This window comes from Strongylocentrotus purpuratus, unplaced genomic scaffold (genome assembly GCF_000002235.5).
Source record: "Strongylocentrotus purpuratus isolate Spur 01 unplaced genomic scaffold, Spur_5.0 spur5_scaffold_5, whole genome shotgun sequence".
In the NCBI taxonomy this organism is placed as follows: Eukaryota; Metazoa; Echinodermata; class Echinoidea; order Camarodonta; family Strongylocentrotidae; genus Strongylocentrotus; species Strongylocentrotus purpuratus.
Genome location: NW_022145611.1, coordinates 38950265 through 38973838, shown reverse-complemented (window position 1 = coordinate 38973838; position 23574 = coordinate 38950265). Strand labels below are relative to the sequence as shown.

Below are 23574 nucleotides of genomic sequence, written 5' to 3'. Positions count from 1 at the left end.
TCACAAACCCACTTATTCAAGAGACAGTGCTCTATTTGTCTTACTTTACAATCATTAAGCTCTACATATTGTTATGTTGCTTCAATATGTGATCGATCCATATTAATACACTTTTTCTCTCTCTCTTTCTTCTATCTAGCTGGATCTATCTTACAGTCTCTGCTTCTCTCTTTGTTTCTTTATGTCTGATCTTTATATTTATCTGAGTGTCTCTCTGTTTCTATCTTTCTTCTTAGACATTTCTTATATTTCTTCTATGCTACAATGCATCAAACAGTTCTGAATGTTACAATTGTCTTGTTTTACATCTTTGTTTGACATCCTTTTATACTTTCTGTCACTTATCTTCCCCTTATCACTCATATAATATTAATTTTTAAATATTGATTATTGTTAACCCCAAAGTAAAAAATTCAAATCTTTGTTGTCTCAGGATATACCATTTAAAGATAAGAAAATACTGCTTTAATCATAAAAAGAGGGAAATAAGCTCTATACAAGCAAAATAAGAGATTGGAAATAAATCCTAGACACAGCAGAGTACTTTATCATAACACCAAACCTAACTTATAATCAAATTGGAACCCAAGGCTCTAACACTCTCTTTAACATGAGGCAGCCAAGAGAAAATGTCAATCACAGTTTATATTGCATGGATAAAGGGTAGGGTGACAGCTGTTATTGTATTTCAATCAAGTCTAATACAACTTTATCTTGAAGAATATAATAAAGAGAAGGAAAAGTTCATAAATAAACATAAAAGTAGACACTCCTGTCAAGATCTCTCTTCAAGTCAACTCTCTTCTCTGAGCTTTCCGACTGTAAGTAAAACCTGTTGCTTCGTCAGACACGATTTACAAATCGTCTAAAAATAAGTTTACATTATCCAAACATGGTATTTACCACTTGGAAATAACTTCTGCTTGCCTTAACCTCGTTTTCGTAGTAATTGCCAATCACAATTCCTAATCTGCCAGCTGACAGTTCACCTTGTTAGTATCATGAGTGTGCTCGGAGCTGTTCTCTGAGTAAATAAGTAACCATGGATACCATGTAATGGAACATCTGTTTAATCATGCCCCCAAACTCAGCAATTTGCATGTTTGACATCATGTCACAAAGGCCTGACCAGATAAGAAGGGGAGAGAACAATCTAACAAACAGATCAAGGAGAAAACAGATGAAAGGGAGAGAGAACAGATGAAGCAGACAGAGGGAAATAATGGACTGATAAAAAATGGTTGCAAACAGATTCCTCCAAAAGTGATGTATCTAGAATTTATGTTATTTTTAAGGAAATACTAATTTTCTCAGATTAGTGGGCAGGGTGGGCTAATATAAAAAGAAGCTACACAATGCGAGAGGCTTTGAACACCTTCAGGTATTTAAAGAATAAGCTTTGCTGAGTTCATAGAGTGTTCTGTAGGAAGGGGTAATCCTTGAAATGGAAATTCTTCAAATTTACCTAATTACTTACTAAATATAGCTCAGATATGCACATTATGAAGATATCATCTCTCAACTAAGGTATACAATGTAAATACAAATGTACTTTACCTTAAAAATAACATTTTTAAAAGTCACAAATTCTCGCTACCCCAAATAGCGATTCTGCCGAGATCCGGGGAAAATCCTGAAAACGCGCATTGCATTATGGGATAGCTTTTCGACATTACAGCTTCCTGTGCAGGCGTTCGTGATCACAACCCTCTCTTTCACGGTAGAGTTTAACGGCCTTTTGTGCTAAAGTCACTAATTCTGCCCGAAGCTTTCCATTGCATATTATAATCTGTACAAATTACACTGATTGGCATCGATTTTAGCGTGCGTGAAAACTCTGCACAGCGAACACAGGCGCTAGCGCCAGCGGGATGGGACTCTATACCGGAAGTTGTAGTGACGACCCGAGAGAGTGAAAATTACCTCGTCTCGCGAATTTCGAGATTTTCGTACCTATTTAGGGTAGCGAGAATTATTTACCAATACATTTAGAGCAAGGAGATTTCCAATTATCCAAAAAGCAGAGAAACCATGTGTTATTTGTCACTTAACTTGTATCTCTCAGTGTTTTTAACAGAGTTCTTTTAAAGCTTTTGAAAACTCTTTTTGAACTTTTAGAGCTAAACTGCTTTCCATTTCAAGTATCCTTGTTTGGCTAACAAGAGCAGCTGAATTATTTCCCTCAGGTAATTCCGTTGCCATAACCAACATTAGCAGACTAAGAAGAGGGTGAAAGACCTATCCATGAGTATTTGCTGTACGTGTTTGCCAATCTCATGCACAGATGTCCCGGCAGAATACAAATATGCAATTACCATGCCTCCTTTAGAGCAAATACCACTGTTTTATATATAAGTGCCCACTAATTAGATTGATTTCAGCAATGATGGTGAATTAATGTTTGATGGTGATGGAAAGGGCGTTGAGTGGGGTTGAGTGGGGTGGAATGGGATGAGAAAGATGAAGGGGAGGGTGATGGGAGATATTTAAAGAGGGGGAGGAGAGGTGTGAGAAAGAGGGGGAGGAGTGGTAGTGGTGGTGTTGGTGTTAGTGGTGGTGGTGGTGGTAGTGGTGGTGGTGGTGGTGGTGGTAGAGGAGGAAGAAGAGGGTGAGGAATAATGTTTCATATATACATGAAAACTGGGGTAAAGCAATGGGTATCAGAATGTATGTTGTACGCAAAGAGGGGTATGGTGATTGGAAAAGGTTAGGTGATGGGTAGAGAGAGATAGACAGGGAAGGAGGGCAGTTGAATAATACGGTACGAGGGAAAACATGAGTAGACAGGATAGTAGGGAACTGTGATGAGAAAGGGTAGGATAATGAATAAAGTATCCATACACATAGCTACATAGGAGGAATAATGTATTTGACAAGAGCATTGAGATGAAGGGTTAGGGTAAAGAGGGTTTTTTTTTTTTTTGGGGGGGGGGGTAAGCGATTGGGATGTCAAATGGGGACAGAGAAGTAGGGAAAGAGTGGAAGGGAAATGAGAAGGAGGATATTTAGGGTGATTGTGGGGTCAAGAGATTATATTAGGAAGGGATAAGGCAATGAATGTTCTATTTTTATATATACATTATTTTCTATGTATAGTACATGTATGTATCAACATTAATGAAATATCACACAAATATCAATAACTCTGACACATACATGTAGACCAGTGAACCAAGGTATTGCAGCCACTGCTTGATTCATTTGATAAGCTTATGATTTCTAATTGAATTATTTGCATGGCAATTAATCATACTTCTGCCTGCCAAAACACAATTCTCTGTGAATATACAAAATACCACAAATACATATATTGTTAAGATATACCACTGCACTGCATACCCTCTTCTTTCCTAAGACACTACCAATATAATTGAATTCTGTCTCCTCTGTGTCTCTACTTTCCGGCCTTCACCTTTGATTAATATCAAACAGACTTCTCTGAGGAGACAAATTCTTCTGGACATTTATTGGAAGTTTGTTAATTAAAAAAAAACATGAAGAGAAACTCTTTCAGACAATAAGAAACGAAATATATCATTAATATTGCTGGAATGTCAATATTGGCTGTCTATCAATCCACAATGTTGGTGTTATAAAAATCAATGTAATGAAATCATGCAGTCTGTTTCTTGAAGTGTGTTCTCCCGCATGGCTGCCTTACAAGGTGGAATATATTTCATAAATTATTTCTTTCCCATTTAAATTTGGCATCGATTGCTATGATACAAGCATACTCTACTTTAAATTACAAGTTATTTTTGTTCTGTCAATTTCTTCTTGCCTCTTGTCCATTCATCTCACTTTCTCTCTCTCTCTCTCTCTCTCTCTCTCTCTCTCTCTCTCTCTCTCTCTCTTTAAACCTCTTTTTCACAAATAAAAAAGTTTGACTGTGCATTTATTTCAATTTGTATCACTGTCAATTATAAGGTTGCATATTTGTTGTAAAGCTTTAACACAAACTACAAGCAATCATACAGTTCTTCCTTTCACTCTCATCAACTTTCTGTTCAATGGTAAACTAATAATGGAATAATTTCATACTGCACACCTCTTTGTATGAATATTAGGATATTTAGCTAATTAATTATTACATTGTACTTAATGACGCTCATACATCCAAAGCTTAAAACTGATATAAAAGTACAGTCCCTATCTTGGTGCCACAGTGCTGTCATGTTGAATAAATGAGTTAAAAGCTTCTGGCGTCCTCCCTCCCCTATCCCAAAGTACTCTTAGGATATCCTCTCAATTGAGAATTATTCCCTTTGACTTGGCTTGCACAATACCATGAAAGAGAAATCCACATTACACGCTCTAACACCTTCCCATAATACAATTCTCCTACGAGAGACTGGGGAGAGTGCATCAAAATACCGTAGATGAGTTCAGGTCTACCCTACCAGGAATCCATATTTTGCATATGAGTAGTAGCTAGTGTTCATTTCTATTGATTCATATACCTAAGTGATACCTCTAAACTGGTTTTTCACCTGCCATGGGTCCTATAGATTAAATATGATACTGTTGCAAATTGTTATCATAGTAAACGAAAGAAACATATCAAAGAAAATGGGGATCACTTTAAAGAAATGCCAACTCAAGTGAACACAAAATTTCCTTCATTACTTTGATACTGATTGACTACATGTTTTTTACTTTGTATTTTTTACAATGATAATATGTAAATGTTCTACACTATTTTACTATTGGAGAGCATAATAAGTGCCAACTAGTGTTTATTATTTGTATTATCATTATCATCTATTAATCAGTGTTCCCAAAGGAGTGAAGTACAGAGTATGAAGTAAAACATATCTTACTCATTGAAATTCATAATAAAATTCATTATATAATTTGATTACAAAGCTGAAAATAATTAAATTATGAGCCCTATACAATCCATCAATAATAGTTTTTAGTTTCTATACTGAGAAGTAAGATAAAGATACATTTAAATTAATTACTAAATTTCTGAAGAAATGTAAAATCACTTAAGAAAACAAAGAGTATAAAATTGCTGTTACAATTGCCTACAGATCATGCATTCATTACATCTTCATATTGATACAATTGATTTAGCCTTCTGCATCTGGAACCATCTCAATTAATTCAATGTGGTCATTATCGACTTATATAATTTCATTAAAAAGAGATAATAATTCATCCATAGTCATAAATAAAAGGAAGCACCATGGTGCCAGTATCTCCATTCTAGTTCTGATAAAATGAAAACTCAAAGCTAAGAGCTCACAAAAAGTTTTTTAGTGCAAATACATGATCACGCATTTGTTGACCCACCTATTTTGAACTCATGTGATAAACATGGCATCTGATACTCCAGGCTAACTCTCTAAAGTACTCACAATTCTGTGCATTACATTCAAGCTCTTGACCTGTGTTTTAGACCAAGAGTATTAGCACGTCCTTCCCCTTTACGCAAGTTTATGGGATATATATATATATATATATATATATATATATAGTCAGAGCATTATATATTGTGTGTGTGTGTAGGGGGGGGTTAAATAAAATCTAGGCTAATATGTGTGAGAGAAAGTTTTTTTTTTTTATATCAAGATGGCGGCTTAATGATATCACCAAATAAAGTAACTTCTTGCATTAATTACATTATCTATTTTTCACGTTTATCCTTTTTCATCTTGGATTATTTAATTCATAACACAATATGTGGTCCTTTTCTGGTAAGGAAATTTTTTAAGAGTATATTGTACCTAAATAACATCTGAAGACTTGCACAATTGATGAGGTCACTTTCTTTCTAATCCAATTAGCATTTAGAACTTTTCCTCCTTTTTCAAAATATTTATAAGCTCTAGTTGATGTTCTATTCTCTTCAACACATTCTTTATAATGTTTATAATGTTCCCTGTCCACCACAAATCATTTCCCTTTGTGTTAAGGAGATGTGTGGAATGCCAGTAAGCTCTTGTTACTGAGGTGCAATACATCCTAAATGATTCCTGCTACCAAACAAGCCATGTTATTGAATCTGGGGGAAGACAATACCTTCAGGCAGACATGGTTTCTGGAAAGAAATTGTTCTCTCTTATCACTTGAAAAGAGTTCACTACACCTATACTACCCTTTAACCTTCTTGAAGAATACATTCAATAATCAAGAACATGAAGACAGATTTTAGCACATAAAAGAAACTGATTGATTGACAACAACTATTACCAATGTCTCTCTTTTGCTCTTGATTCCAAAATAATTTTTATTTCTCTCTCCCTCTCTTTCTCCCATTATTTTGATGATTTTCATATGCATGTATATTTGTTAAATTGTACTGCACTGTCAGAAAGAAGAAGATATGAAATATGATAGAACAAGATTATTCCACTTTTTTCATTATCATATCTTAGCTGATACAGATATTTAAGGATTAAGACAAGAAGAATTTCAAATGTTAATTTCAGTTTCTTTCAAGATTTGATTTGGCTGGAATTGATAGTTGATGACATCATGAAATACACACCACAAAATTATACTCAAAATCAAAACTCAAAACTGTTTTCATACCAGCTTGTAAAAGAACAATTGAATTTCAGCATCTCGAAAATTAATTGGTAGAGATTTCCTCTGATATCAAGCGGCTCATTAATCTAGTAAATGGATTCACAGAAAGCAGTCCCTCAGGATGCGCTACTGTCTACCTTATTGTTCATAACATGCTGTGTCTTACCACTCCCAGGGATTTAATCAATATCTGGAAAATGTCATTACTCTAGATAGATTCTCAAATCACAATGATTGGAGAGGTAGAAATTAATTCGGGATTGAGCTTTCACATTAGGTAAATGTACTTTTAATGAATTGGGATTGTAGGATTGTAAAGATCACATCCCAAGGTACTCACATTTCTTTTGATATGGTGATTTCTAATTTGAATTTGTATATTACTTTAAAAGATATAAATAGAACCAGAGTATAATGACTGTTCAAAAAAGCACAGAAGGACCTTCATGTAGATAGTCTTTCTACACAAGGTCCAGTATTCTCTTGATGACAATGCTTCTGTGCTTCTAGTATATAAAATACGACTGTACAGCAAATGTCTCAGTATCTGGAGGAAATGGCTCCTACAGAATTCACAATGAATTAATTTTAAAGGGTTGACATGTATCATGTCACCTATCATCCTAAAATAGTTTCTCTCAAGTGGCCTGTGTAAATTCCCAATTGGAGTAAAACAAAATTACAATCATTCTCATGATTTGATTTATACAAAATGCTCAAAGTTTATTATTTTCTCTTCTACACAGTTGATATATTTCTGGATCTCGATCTGTAGATCATTTTCTTGTATAATATATACCGGTACCTGTCTACCCCAAAATTCTTCATTTTATCACATTTTTTACTTTCGCTGAATATCTCTAGCCCACCTCTCTTGCTTGAATTCTCTGTTATTCTCTCGTTTCCTTCTCATTCCCCCCTACACCTCTCTCCAATCAAACATTCATTTACCCCTCTTTTCCCTCTTTCATTTTTTAAAATTATTTTTGTAACTTTCTCATTCTTTTCCACTTATTTTAAATTTCTTATATAACTCTCTAGGGAGTACAACTAAAAGAGGCTTGTCTAATGACATTAATTCAGAGCGAGCAATATTGAATAAATTTTTTAGTCCATTGAGTTTAGAATACTAAACAAAACTTCACATGTAACATCATTGGCAGGGATGTGCATTTGCATTCAAGTTGTGTACATTACCAATTCAATCCTCAAATTGATCATGCGAGACAGGAGATCTCGGTCAAGAATTGCACTTGACTGACTCCCTCTTTAGTCCGTTCTCTCAAAATAATTCATTACATCTCTCTTCCACACTGTTTTTGATTTGAGAGACTTATCTCATGTTTCCCTCCCACTATACTATTCATTAGAATTCTGCTCTGACCAAGAAAGCTTGATGGGATACAGGATCTCATCTTCAAGGTATAGGTGGTCAGGAAGACATAAGATATTCATCATTCTACCATGACAGACTGGTGAATCGGTTCCCCCCTCATACATTTTTTAGGTCCGAGATCCGAGGTGTAACACCAGATGGGTGAGAACCAGTCCAATTACCAAGACCTGGGATGGTTTTAAAGAGGAGAAGGGTGGATTGGAAGAAGTTATTACCGGCAGCTGAACATCCTATCCAGAGATGGATAAATGCTTCATCCTCATCATACCCATGGATACTACTGTAAAGACTTGGTGTAAACCCAATGCTTAGCTTGCTTTCACCTTTAAAATTGCACTTGTCGCAGCAGAGGGAAGGTATTATCCATTTTTTTAACTAATGTATAAAAAATTATTCAACTGTAAAGAGAAAGGACATTAACTCGTATCATATAGCACCTGTTTACCATCTTTCTGGCTCTCCAGTCTCAGCACATGATATCTTCATTCAATGTATCATCATTTGCAACTTTGCCACATTAATTATAATCACTATATTCACAAAAGATGAGGCTCGGAGGAGAAAAAAGCCATTAAATTAATGGTTCTGAACAGAGCAGTCCAGCCTTTTTCCTTTTAAATTAATTATCATTATTTTTTATGTTCATATGTATGTATGTTTTTTATATGGATAGTAAACTCAATCAAACCTAATGCAATAACATAAACTGCTCACTAAGTACAATGTACTACCGGTATACTTCATTAAAAATTCTAGCTCTATTTCTAAATTAGAGAATTGATATTTTTTGAGAAAATTATAGTTAGGATAAATTCCATATTTGAAAGGTTCAGGTAATCTTCGCAGTGGCAGAGAGACTCACACATCTGTTGTGATGTCCCATTCCCAAACTTCCTTTCCAATGATCACATCACAGTAACCATACCTGTACAGGGATTCTACAGTAGCTAGGATGCTTAAAAATGAAAGGCAAGCAGAGAGCAACAAAACAACCAAAGGAAAAGAAGTGGAGATGGATGGGAAAAAGAAGGATACGTAGCCGGAGGAGACCTGTTTGATGATACCTTACTTGTTGCATTGTGCACAAGAACAAACATTCTCAGGGGGATAATGAAGGAGAAGATGTATTGGCTTTGGTCCCGTTTTTCTCTCCTCCTCGATCTACGATCTTCGCTTCATGAAGTGTTTTTGCTCTCCTGTGAATCCCTTGTGGGTTGATGACTGTATTGCTCATCAGCACACCTATCTACATCACTGGCAGCCAATAAACGGGGTTAACAAGAAAAAGTAGAAACTGAGTAAAGCTGGAGGAGGAAGAAGGTGAAAAAGAGGTGGATGTTTTTGCTTCAGAAAAGGAGATGCTGTTTTGTTACGAATCTACGATAGAACCTACTGCATACCAGAACCGGGATTTAACATGCAAATCAGACATCAGAATGATGTAACTGTAAAATGAATTTGAAACAATTAAGACTGAGAATATAACATAGATTTGTATATTATGAGAAGGTATGAAGACCAAATTTCACAATGCAGATGTCCCCACACAAAGTGCTGACATTTCCCATCCAAAAGTGGATCACCTTAAAAGTATAAAGAAAATTTTCTATTTTCCAAGACCTCTATTGACTCTCCAGGGTGAGTCTTATCAAATATAGAATGGAGAGGTGCCTAGATACAACTAGAGTATCCCTCCATCAAAAAAAATCCATATAAGGTTTGCATAATTCAAATGTTCTCTATGAGGTTAGTTGAATTTAGAAGGTGGCCAGAACCATCTTCACCATTGTAATAGGTGCTCAGATATAGAAGGAATACTGATAACTCTGTCCTATTAATCCCATGGGATTTACCCTTTGGTGTTTGGCTACATGAGCTTGCATCACACGCTGACTAGAGTACGTGCAAGATGCACACTTTTCCTCGCCCTGCTCAACAGCCCTCAAGAATAACTTATCGATTGGCCAGCCATATTCCAAAATAACCTTTCCCCCACCCCATTTATACCTCTGCATGCTCCTTACAAAGTGCTCACAGCAATAAAAGCTTTTTCCCCTACTTTCCCATTGATAACAATGATACGCAACCAATTCCAATCCTATATTTGTCATTCCAGCCTCCCCCTCCCCACTATCTATGACCCTTCCTTTAATCTAGGGCTGCTCATGATCGATACATGACAGAACTGTTTGACAGACCTGAATTGATTCATGTTTTTGCATCTTCCATTCATCATCAGACCAGCGGGCTACCAGGTCACTATCATGTTTCCCCCTCTCAGATAAAATGGAAGCTTACTTAAAGGGAACTTAACATCCTGCATGTACTGATCCTGAATAGGAAAGACTTTGTAGCAATAGAATTACAAATTAGTGATGTGAAATGAAACACTTTCTGGATTTTTTTTCTTCTCACAGGGATACTTAGTCTATTTGGAGCCAGAAGAGAATTAACTCATACAATTTGATCCATACAGACAACTTGACATTAAAAATGTTATTAACATTTTGTGTTTAAAGATGAAGTTGAGTTCTGGTCACACGATTGCATTGTGAAAGAAACGGTGTGGAATCGACCAGAAAAGGTTGATCATCTAGCATATAAGAATTTGTGTGTATTGCAAGGTTCTGGAATCACCAAAATGATAAAAAATTTGGCCAAGTCTTGGTAAAGTTACAAACACTGTACACCGAACACGTGGCGTAAAAATCCTACCCCCGAGTTTTACGATGTTACATGACATATTTAGAATATGAAGTCATTTAAAGAGCCATGCTTTTCAGGGAACATGTCTTATCTGATGTTCTTCCACACTTGCATAATAAGAATGATAACGCTCACAAATTATTTTTCACCTCTTCCCAGAACTCAACTTTCGTTTAAGGATATGTTTTGCCATCAAATAAGCTTTACAAAATCTAAAAGGCAATTGCTATCATTTTATATTTTACATCAAATTCTGAAAGGAGACATCAATACAAAGTGATTAAAATTCTCTGGATCTATTTTTACAGTAAAAATAAATGATCTGGCATCCTTTTTCTTGCTCTTCTCTATTTCCTCCCTCTTTCTCAAAATAGTTTTCTCACAAATACAGGTTGTTCAGATGCATTGCATCATTGAGTGTTAGATTTAACACCTTCACAGACCAGACAAATTGGATATAGTGATAAATCAGCAGAGGTGTTATTACTAACAAGCAACCAGACATCGATATCCTGAGATCTTTCATCCACCTAAATCCATATAAAATCCTAGTTATAATGACTCTGAGGTGCTGCTCATTACGAGACGGAAGGAATACGAGGGAGTCAAAGTGATGCAAATTAAAGGAATGAATCATGAGCATTTGTCTTTTCATTTGACAATTTTGTGGAAGAAAGGAGTTTGTATGGTTTCAGATTCTCTATGTTTATAATGTTTATAATTTTGATGGAGTATGCGAACATGTAAAGTTTAGTGATAAAAGTAGAAACTGTGCCATTAGAGCTCTTTAAGAATTCAATTTGAAGAAGGAGCTTGTAAATTACAAATCCTTTGCTCTTCTGAACAGAGAAAAAAATGTGTTAGCATTCACAGTGCATCACAACCAGAGATCAATGATAGAGATACAGTGTACTCTTGCAATATGGGGAAAATGTAAAATGTAAAAAGTTCTTCTGCTCTTCTGGGATGCCAACATCCTGGGTTACACCATTGAAAGACCAGTATGGATCATAACACATCTTTACTTATCTCATAAAGATGGCATGATCTATAGTATAATCTTATCTTTTCTAAATCATTGCCAAGTTACCAGGAAGACAAAAGTACACAAATTTCTGATACTTGAGATGTATTTTTTCTGTTAAGGAGAGTTTGTTAATCACAACATCTAATGGATCTTTCACAAGTTCTTCATTCACACTATGAAATAGTGATAAAGATCAATCATTTTGAACCTTTGAAATAATGAGCCTGCTTATAAAACAGTTTTCAGAATAATTTTGAATAACAAGCTGTAACCATGTAAAACACACAATTTTTGAGAGTAATGGAATTGAAAGAGAAGTTGGAACCATTCTTCATGAGGGTACACACACATCCCCCTCAAATATAGATATTGGTTGCGAATCTCTGCAATCAGCCATGAAACATTATGAGAGCTATAATCTATAGTGTATAGTGTGCTCTAAACCATGATAGGTATTGTGGGCCCAAAGCAAGAGTGTTGATCCGTTGCAAGCAGGGACCATGTCTTATGTTGATAAAGATAACAAACCATAGCAAACCATAGCATAGAATGATGAGGGGAGAGCAAGAATAACAAGCAGGGCGGATGATATTACACCACCTTTATATAAAGGGATGTTTTGCTTCCACATTTTTATGATGAGTAGAATTTTAATGGAAAATGAGAAAAGGGCATGACTGGCACTTACAAGTTACCTCCCCCCCCCCCCACCCCCCCCCCCCCCTAATGGATGAGGTGTGGTATATCAAATATAAGTTTTACATTCATTTTGAGGCCACCCTATTTATGTCTATATCAATTTGCTCAATTAACATGATTGGTTATATGGCTATAAACAAAGAGGGTTAGAAATAAATTGATCAAGTACACTTTTGTTGGTAACTGATAAAGTTAACATGGTGGAATCTTTGTTCCAGTCTACCCCTTGAATAATCAGGATCATTCAGAACCAAAATATAGTTTACAGAATAAGCTCATTTCTCTGAATATAAAAATGGTATATGGCTATTAAATAATTTGTGAGCATTACTCATTCTTATTATGCAAGTGTGGAAGAACATCAGTTAAGACATGTTCCCTGAAAAGCATGGCTTTTCAAATGCCTTCATATTCTAAATATTCATGTAACATCATAAAAATCGGGGGGGGGGGGGGGGGCGGCTTTTTACGCCACATGTTCGTGTAGTCCCATATACATCTTTCTGTGCAAGTGTTTGTAACTTTACCAAGACTTGGCCAAATTTCTTATCATTTTGATGATTCCAGAACCTTGCAATACACACATATTCTTATAAGCTAGATGATCAACCTTTTCAGGTAGGTTCCACACCGTTTCTTTCACAATGCAATCGCATGACCAGAACTCAACTTCATCTTTAAGCCGTTACTCCGACATCATTTTTCACAGTTTATTTTGAATAAGTATTATCCTTAAAAAGATACAGTAGCTTATTTACAAAGATGTGAAAGATATACACGAAGGGCTTAAAGTTAATTTCACATTTTCACAATCTGTAAAACACCTGAACTACTATGGCAAATGGAAATAAAAGAAAAAACTTGATTGCAGTAATGTGACAGTACCTGTAGAGAATGGGGGCTACTTATGTAGCAGACAATCTAAAATGCTAACTACTACCTATGGAGGAAAAAAAAACACTCTGCATTTCCTATCATGGCTGTAATCCTCACACTTTTTTTTCTATCAAAATGCCCCGTGTCACTAACATGAGACGAAGCCTACTCTCAAACCAATTATTCGGCGATCATCGACATTAACAATTAAAATGAAGCCTTGAATGGGATGGAATTTCAGAAGGATCATGGCTGTGGGCAGAGCAGTCTCTCTCAGGCTGTACTCAGGCTGTACAAGCCTATGGGGAATGGTGGCAGATTCTTGTCCCGAGCGAACCCCACACTAAGTCACTTAGCACGATCTCGCTCTGAGGGGGATTTACATGGGTCGAAAATACAGAAGGTTAACGATTGAAGAGAATACTTAAATCCCACACCATCTCCTCTTGCACTTTAGTTTCCATATCTGTAGGAATGTTATTACCCAACAGCAGTCATATTTCTGAATAATATTTAAGCTTTTAAAAGTATCATTTCACTTTAATATTTCTCTTTGATAGCTCTTTGTTTCATTGCCAATGCTTTGGGATTTTCAAACACAGACAAAAAACTTTGTTTACTACATTGAAGAAGTAAAAGAGTATATGATTGTTATTTTATTCATGGACTGTTTTTCAAGCTTTACAAACTCTAAAAAAAACATTGTTTATCAAAATGAAGAATTCAGTCCTGATTTTTATTTGGTTCATCAGCTTTATGTTTTTGTGCTGTTTTTAACTCAGGTAATTATAAGATGAAAGAACTTCCAAAAGCCTTACCAGTATTGATAATTTTGTAACTACGCATTTTTGTTATTTTGGTTTGAATTTAGAAAGTGATTTTAGATTGTCTTCTTTATCCTGAAATGAATTCACAAATACATTCTTAATCGGGAGGAATTAATTCAGCATCTATGAAAAACAGATGCTAATCATCATCCAGAGAGAGAAAGGTATTCAACTGACATCACGGACTGACGTAGAAGCCCCTATCATTTGCCTGATTAATGCAAATTAAAGCATTTTTTCTCGATAATCAAGTTTGTAACAGACACAGACTCACTAATGCATAAATTCTCTACCACAAAACTATTTCAGCTTTGGGAGCCACAATAATATATTAAATTACAGATGAAGAGCTTTTAAAATTCAGGCAGAAGTGAAGGATTTATATATGTACCGGTACATTATTTTACAAATGTGATTCATGTTATAAAATCCCTCACCAAAATTGTTGAATTAATTGTTCAAAATATTCTATATTTGATTTCTTAGCAAGCGCAGAGAATAGAAAATCAATTTTTGTCTGATTTCCGAAACATAAGGTACATGAACATTGTTGAAATTATAGTCACAGTGAATTGTAATAGGAATTCTTACTAAGAAGCCGTAATCTTGGAAAATAATTCCATCCACCTCTCTAATATTTTCAATTCAATTACAAATTATCTTTTTTATGATAATCTGGTTGAATGTTGTAATACATGTAGTTCTATTGATGTTACTGTTTATAGTTCTAGTATTACTAGCTTTCCCATTCATGATGCAAACCTACGGCTGGAGGCAACAGGAAATTAAACGCAGCGAAACGTATCTTAGACCGATAAAACATGTTACAGTCTAGAAGGAATTACCAAAGTAATCAATACTAATCTCGCTCCAATTGACCTGTCCACTAACCATTGGTCAAGCAGACAGTCGATAACGGTCAATAGCGCCCTTGCCCACCCGAGGACAAACTGAAGAGTCCTGGACTGGGGATTGTTCCGGAGCTAATTTCAATTAGGATGGCAGGCTCCACCATGCCCTTTGCGCTTCTGTGCAACTCAGTGAACAATCGATACATCTCCATGCACCTAAACCATGCTTGATGTTTTCACTCCAAAGATAGAACAATGTAGAACAATGTCAATAATGAATGATACACAGGCTGTCAAGTTTCTAGGTATATCTGCCTCCAGCAAGCTACTTTTTTCTTCCTCCAGAAAATAATCAATATCCACTAAAGATAACTATCACATAGAAACTTATTGATTATACAATAAAGGTCAGTGCTCGATTGAGCTTTGATTTATCAAACAACAAACAAACAATCAACTCTTTAGTTTTACATATAGATACGTTTAATCATAAAACAATAACTGTGATGGATCATCTGTCTGGAGCCAGAAGGGCATTATTAACTCATCAAATTTAACAGTACCTTTCTGGCTCCAAACAGACGATATATTGTTTCCTTTGCTATCAACATTAGATATGAAACAACTCTTAATATTGAGAATTAATTTGTTTGAACACTTTAATTAAGGTATCTTGATGTATATATCAAATTAATAAGTGTAAATTGTTAAAGTAGCTTGGTAAGACCGTAGCAATATAGACCCTTTGTTATTTATTGTATTAAGGATTAAGTGCTTCAAAGTAAATGACCTAGGTTTGACAGTTACAGTATATCCATTTAAGATTACTACAGTTTCGAATTCATATTGTCAAATTTCATGTTTAAAAGTTTATCTCTTTTGAGGGGCTAGGTGCATACCAATTGAAGCCACTTTGTGAAGATATTTTAAGGCATGGGAAAAGGAAATGTAATTAGAAGAGACGGTTCCATGCATTCCAAATCAATATTGAAATCTGATATCAAAGTCTAGGGTTGTCTGTGCTTGAGGCTATGTAAGAAGATACACTAGCTACAGATTTTTCTTTTTAGGATACCAGAAAAGGAATCCTTTCCTTTATCCAAACAAAGTTGACCAACAAAACGGTCAAAGATAACCACTGAACGAATATGACTGGTAGCAACTTCAGCAGCACTCCCTTCGGCCGGCTTAAGTCAGCACCATCAAATCTAGCGAGAAGCCATGTCCTCAAATTAACATAGACCATTTATTATTGGACATGCGGAACAGAGGTAAACACTTGCGCACTATCGAAATATTGACTCTACTCGTCTTTGGTCCATATGTGACCCCAAGCTTTAGTGTTTGTGTATTGACCTTACACTCTCTGATTTCCCCCTCATCTGTGGCAATTGCAGCTTGAGAAGGGAGCGCATGAAAGTGGTCCTGTGTGATCCAAACGGAGATACTTGATCCGAAGGTGAAATATGAAATATTCGCTGAAATAGATCAAGCATGCTTGACCATGAATTAATAAAAATTCATGAAGTTAGTGTGAAGTATGAAAGGGTGATATATCTTTTTTAATTTGTTTAACTAATGGCAAGGGAATAAGTTATAATTTGTTTTCTTCTTCCAGATTTTCTTCTCCTACATAAAAGTATACATAACAAAGTTTGCTTTGACGTAAAAACTAGTCGATAGCATTTAAACTATTCATAATTACTGCATTGTGATCAATTCCATAGAGTGTGATTGTCATAAAACCATGACTACAGGTACTGTAGTTTGAAAATTAATCTTTTTCGATAGCATATTTGTTTTTCCTACACACCACTCCCATCACTGTAAGATCAGAGAAACGCTTATCTGGGTACCCTAAAACATAAAACTTTCATATGCTTGCATACAAACGTATGCCTGATTTTCAAGTCTTCATTTGCCCTCGTGTATTATCGATCGGCAATGAAAGTTCATATCCAGGGTTAAACTCAATTAGTGATGGTGGATTTACTTGGATTGGAGGATTAAAAATAGTCCCTTGATTACTGGATCAATAATTCATCTTGGCCTGGACAAACGAGGGACAGGGATATACCAACGTATGGGACAGTATGAAGATGAAAAAGGTGATTATTGGGTTCAGTGCTTAAAAAGTTCACCTAACTCTTCAAAATTTCATTTCATTTTGAAAGTATACAATTACGTCTATGACTGAATTTCATTCCTCTATATTAAGCTCAAAATAATTTCACTAAATATTCAATTACTGTGTTCTAATTATTGATTTTCATATACCCTTTCTCCAACTATTATTCAAAGTTACTCCACCTATCCACCTCCCTCCCTCTCTCTCTCTCTCTCTCTCCTTCACTCTCTATATTTATTTTATCAGTTTTGTTTACATCTTGTTGCTTAATGTCTACTATTCTTTATTGTTATTCTTACAGCGGCAGCAGAACCACAATGAGCTTTTTGTGTAGATTTTGACATTATCCCCTCCAATATCCAGTACTCTCATAACAAAGATTGGAAACCTAAGTCCCCATTTCTATTCAGTTATTCAACCCTTAATTTTCTTAAGTGGTAATAAATCTGCTAAAACCCTGTCCTTGATTCTGTCTGTCTGAAACAAAAGGAAAAACAATGTCTCAGTATCTTGCCTTGCATGAAAGCCAGTAGATCCTTCAAGCAGTGATTCGACAGCGACAGGCTCCTAATCAAGAGGAATCCCAATTCGGTTTCTAGCTCCTTTTCCCATATAAATATTTTATTGGGGGAAAGTAACTAATATCCATTCAATTCAGCTAAAGCGGTAAGACGAATAGAAGCATGTTCAACCTCCCAATTTCATCCAATTTATTGTGAGAGCATCTTCAATTTGTTTCTCCATCTTCCCTCAAATGTTACTCCGTCTCAATCTTCAGATCAAATGCTTCTCTTTTAATCAATTTCAAGTGACTCCATCAATCACAAACAAAAGACTAGAATATGAAGATAAAGTATATTGAGCTGCATTCGGTGGACAATTTGAATCAGTCTTCAAATGGTACATGCAATAGCAAGCATTATGAACTTTTATGGAAATATGTCACTTTTGACTGAAAGCACCTGGTTCATAGTAAAGATACAAATGAACAAAAGTGAAAGATTAAGAATTCATTATTTGATGTCAGTAGATTAATCTTCCAATTGAAATCTTTTTGTCTTCTCTCTTCTCCACTTTTAAGTTCTGGATTTTACATGTAGGTAAACATGCTCTCATTCCATTCTATTTCATATACACAATTTCTGCAATTCCGAAAACACAATTTCTTGATGTATATAATTTAAATCTAACCATAGCTTTGGTGTGTTCACATAACACATGTTTTTAAAGAAGTATTGTAGACCTTGCAGAATTGCAATTACAAATACTCCTACAGGTAGCTCTGGATATAAACCAGTGCAATCAAATTTGATTTCTTGGATCAGAAAAACAAAATAATTTCCCTAATGGATAGATCATTCCTAATGAATAAACCTCTTAAATATTAATTTCTGAAGAGAGATGCTATTCTCCTTCCACAATTTTATTGTAGCTAAGACAGCTACAGGCATAAGGATTTAAAGCACATATTTGTTCTATTTAACTTTCCTATTCAAAAAAATATTTCAGTTGCAGTGCCCTCAGGCTATCAATCAGAGACCAATTACAGTATAACTTCAGTTGAGATTCGATTTCTAGAAAACAGAATCATTTTTAAATGAAAACGGCCTCAAAAAATGTTGCCTTTACTTGACTAATACATGTGCTCAGCGTTTTCATATACATGTACATTATTGGGTAAAATAACAAAAAATATTTGAAATATTTCATACGTGTCCTAAAAAATGTGCAGTTAAGCAAAAACAAACACTTTTATTATGGCCACAGTAGTACAAATTAAACAAAAAAAGATTTATTTTAGTGTGAAAAGACATAAAAATAATGGATCATCATAATAATAGCTAAATAGTTATGGGTAGAAGATATAAAAGCACCACAACATTCATTAGTAAATGTGAAGTAGGTGCAATGGCAAATAAGGAATGAAGTGCTTTTGATAAGAGGAAAGTATAAACATTGCTACTTTGATGATAAACCTTAGAGTTGATACTGAAATAAACCATTATCAAGCTAATTCCAAGAGAGAAAACTCATTAAATCGGATGGAAATACGAGGGGTACATGGCGCTTGAATGAGTGACCATAAAACATCCTGAGGAACGAGGAGAAGCCCTCTTGTCAAGTACCAGGTCTGATTTGCAACGTTGCAGTACGTGTTTTACAGCCTAATATGAAGACTGCTCTTCTGATTAAAAAATGTGTGACTTCAAAATTATGACCTAGCGAGTTTGCCACTTGATTGTTGAAATGTCACATCAAAATTTATGATGCAATCTAGTCAAATGGTGAAAATGTTTATAATATGTCAAGGATTGAAAGTAATAACTTTTCCTCTGTTCAAATTCAAATCGAATGGATCAAAACAAAAAACAACTTTCCTTCTAATGATTTAAGCCTTCATAAATAAATAACTAAGTGGCTTGGACTAAAGTGTTTGAAGAGCAATATTTGCAAATATGTGAAAATCATGACTTTATAAAATTATTTAAAAAAATGCTCACTGAGATTATATAAGAATCATGATATCTCTGATGAGTCCAAATCAATTCTCTTTCAAACTCAACATCTAGAAGAAGAAAAAAACCATGATACAGTATATCAGACATTGCCCAGCCAACTGCATAAATCAGAATCCATATCTAATTTTCAAGTCGGCTCCTTGAAAAATTTCAAACAATTCACTATTCAATGACAAACATCACAGCGGCCACATGTCACAGATCATTGAGTCCTACCCCGCGATTCCAGCCCCATTCTTCTGTAACACTAGAAGCCCTCCAAACCAGTCATTATATCTAGAGCATAAAGAAGAAATGTTCTGTGCTATGCCAAACACAAACTGCAGCCTCCCTCCATCCCCTCCATCCCCCCCCCCCATTGCTCTTTGAGGTGAAATTCGATCAGTGGTTTTCAACTTGACTTGACTATAAGGATGGTGAAGTATGTTATATATCCATCATCGAAGGGGACTCAATGATTTCAAACGAGGACACGACGGCATAGATATGTGGTCGATGACTGGAGAGATATGTGGTCAGTGATTCCTTGATACTATGTGGAGAGATTCTCATATTATATTCCGCTTCTTTATACATCCCAGGTGACGATAACTCATATCAGATTTGGTGACAAGCCACATTCATGTTGAATCCCTTGCAGCTGCGCTGTAAAACTACCCTATATTTCACAGTGTTTTTGCAGATATTTACGTGAGATTAATTTTGTTTTGGTAAGGAGAAAAGAGAAATACTATAATCAATCAAATGCAATCAAGATTCTTTATCATTACACCTGTTTCCTTATATAGACTGAAATTATCTCAGACATCGATGGAAACTGGATATCCTATTAACCAGTCTTCTACTAAATATTTAATAGCAGCATATAAGATGGATAAGGAGCATCTTTGCTATCTGTTGAGAGCCAAAATGGAATTATCTCTCGCCTCTGTGTTAAATGATACCACTTAACACCTTTCTGGTTCTTAACAGATAATGTGCATTCAGTAAAAACCCTGATCTAAATATAGACAGAAACATTTCAACATGCTCAATGTGAACACCTCCCAGGTGTTTTAGAATCCAATTATCCAATTAAGAATCTATAGAACAAATGTAGAAAGAACTTTTTACATTCAAAGTGTGAACACCTCCCATGTGTTTTAGCAACCTCTTAGTCAAACAATATACCAGAGAACAAATTGGTAGTGCACACTGATGACGATGAGCAGCGGAACAAGAAAATCATCTCCATTACAGGACAGACAAGACAAGAGAAGGGAGAACAAATGGGTGAATAACCCCCTGAGGGAGGGCATCTTGTACTGAGTGTCTTACCGATGAAGAAATTAGACCCTGGTCTAAGGAAGCTATCGGGTACGAGGAATGGCTGATCAGTGGGTTGTTCAATCACAGCACGGCCTCCCATTGTGTAGCAGGAGTCAAAGTCTACCTGTGAGACGAGGTAGGGTTGTATGTGAAGCTTCCCTGGATGCCCGGACAGGAATCTGGATAAGGAAAAGAGAGAATAAAAAGGAGAAAAAAGAGACATGAATGAATATGCAAGAAAAGATTTTATAACACATACAATTCTGATTTTGGTTGAGTTACAAATGTTGTGCCACCATTGGAGCCAGATGAGCAGTACATTTTTGTAAATCATATGAGGTAACATCCTTCTGGCTCCAAACAGATAATATAGCATACTATGGTATACTTCTATATTCATGACTTATTCTAGTGCCATCTATGATTCATATATATATATTAATACAATAAGTGTTCATGTCTTATTCATTGGGATGACTAAGTGATATTATCACATAATTATTTCTACATGATATTGGTTCCTGACTCCAGAGTATTAGAAAGGTGTTATTTCTTTACCACTGAGCTGAAGTCCTTTCTACTTCTAAATAGATGGAATAAGGCTCAGAGAGGGACATGTATAGAGGACAAATAGCTCAAAGTGTTCAAGGCTGCAGATGCAATGAACAGGAGAGGAAAGAGGAAGTGTTCTTAAAGCTAGAGCACTCTATCCAAGAATGCTTATCTAATAAAGATGTGAACACACCCTTACCACTATAAAAAGTTGGTAAATCTCTCATTAACATCAATGAATGTTCAGTTTATCCATAATGATAGGGATTGTGAACACAAAACAGATAATCCAGGAACAGACTCAAGTTTACCTTAAACAAGAATAACATTTTATTGTATGGTACACTGAAAGAAAAATAATGTTCTGCCCCTTCAAGCAATATTATGCATTACCACTCATTTCCCTCTTGCAGTAATTATCGGTACATGAAGCAGGAGATAGAAGAGCATTAGCTCAATTGAAAATGAAAAAAAAAGTTAATGCCCTTCTGGCGCCAAACAGATGACATTGTGCATTGACTCATTTAACAAAGGGTGAATGACCCTTTTTACTCTATCAAGACATTTCATTGAACCAAGTAAAGGAGTTATAACTCTCAAGTTTCCTAATGATTGAAAGTCAATCTAATGGACCAGCGTACCAAAGCACTTTTACTACAATGAAGATGTATTTTGGATATCCTCATATAAGAATAGAAGGATCCATCATCTCTCTGATCATCAATGATTGAGAACATCAAGATGGTGGATTGGACATGTAGGAGGTATATATCAATCCTGCAAATCAAAAGTGCCCTTTTTACATATATATCATAAGCTACAAACAGTTGAAGGTCGTACAATGAACTGCATGAAACAAGTTCAACTGGAATGTCTACTGGTAGCGTGATTTAGATTCACACATTGTTATGAACCTGGAATTGCACTTCTGCAATATATTAGTAGTTAAGACATCTCTGAGGCCAAGCTCAAATCTAAAGCCAAGTTCAACAATGCCTAATTAGGCAGATTTCAATCCATGATAAAGTGGACAAATTAGCACAGATAAAGACTAATCCTTATTATAATAGCAATAACAATATAGTGTACTTATATTGTGATATCTATCTAGTAAAACCATTCTGAGGCGTATTAATCATACTTGGATGTAGAATGCTTACAACTTTTATAATCCATGAAAATCCATGCAAGCAGGGGGGAAATATGTTAAAGGCAAACGTTCATCATTGTTTCTGATCTACAATTTACATGTATTCCAACATGTTAGCAAATGTGATCGTGCAGAAACTAGGCCATATTTCATTAACTAATTGCTTCTTTTTGTTTTGAGGATATACTTTGGCCTTGTTTAGGATAACAACATAATAACAGACTAGGAATAAATACCTGTGAAAACTATCACATAGTGTATCTCTCACTATACAGTGACAGTGTCACAGTTAAATATGTATGTACGTATGTGTAATTGAAGAAAGTGATATGACCATTCACGTGATAGTTTACTACATGTATATAGCGCCATTTGTAATTGTGAGATCAACGACTTCACAAATACTGAAATATGATATAATCCGGCTTTGCCTTTTCAATAATACATTAGATATCTATCGACTTTGAATTTTAAATTTGCTTGTCTACAGCTCAAAAATGACTTAAACATCATAAATGGGGAAGACTGTATTTCGTCGCTGTTTTCACGAAGTGAGGGTAGTGAAAAAAAATTGCATTCACCTTGCGTTCCGATTTTCCTCACTACCGTCACTTCGTGAAAATAGGGACGATTTATGTCAAGAAAGTTACAACATTAGCAAATTATACCTCCGGGAGGATAAATGGATAAATTCCACAAAAGAGTGTTTGAGCGTCAGGGATGCAATAAGGAAATATTCTACACATTCCTTTTGTCATTACTGCACGAACATCATTATCCTGGCTTTCACAGCAGATTTGCCAAGGTGCTTCAGCTTTCACAGAACGTCTTCCTATCAGGCAGGCATACGCAATTACTGTACCTTGATGGAGATAGGAGAATTTAGATTAACTTCTTGCCAAATGACACAAGTGCTGAGCTGGGATTTTGTTGACAGTAATTTTAAGGGGATACATTCTAAGATAGAGATCTTGGTATAATGTAAAGTAATAATCAGA

At 35.4% G+C, this 23574-nt stretch overlaps 1 protein-coding gene across 1 annotated transcript in view; it reads right to left on the bottom strand.

Moving 5' to 3' along the window:
• The window catches only part of LOC575762 (delta and Notch-like epidermal growth factor-related receptor), a 45638-nt gene extending 24564 nt beyond the window's left edge, over positions 1-21074 (bottom strand). Inside the window, exon 1 of the mRNA XM_030998917.1 lies at positions 20884-21074. Within this exon, the coding sequence (XP_030854777.1) occupies positions 20884-20974 (91 nt within the window). The 5' untranslated portion in view covers positions 20975-21074. The remainder of the gene's footprint in view (positions 1-20883) is intronic.
• Positions 21075-23574: the final 2500 nt, after the last annotated feature.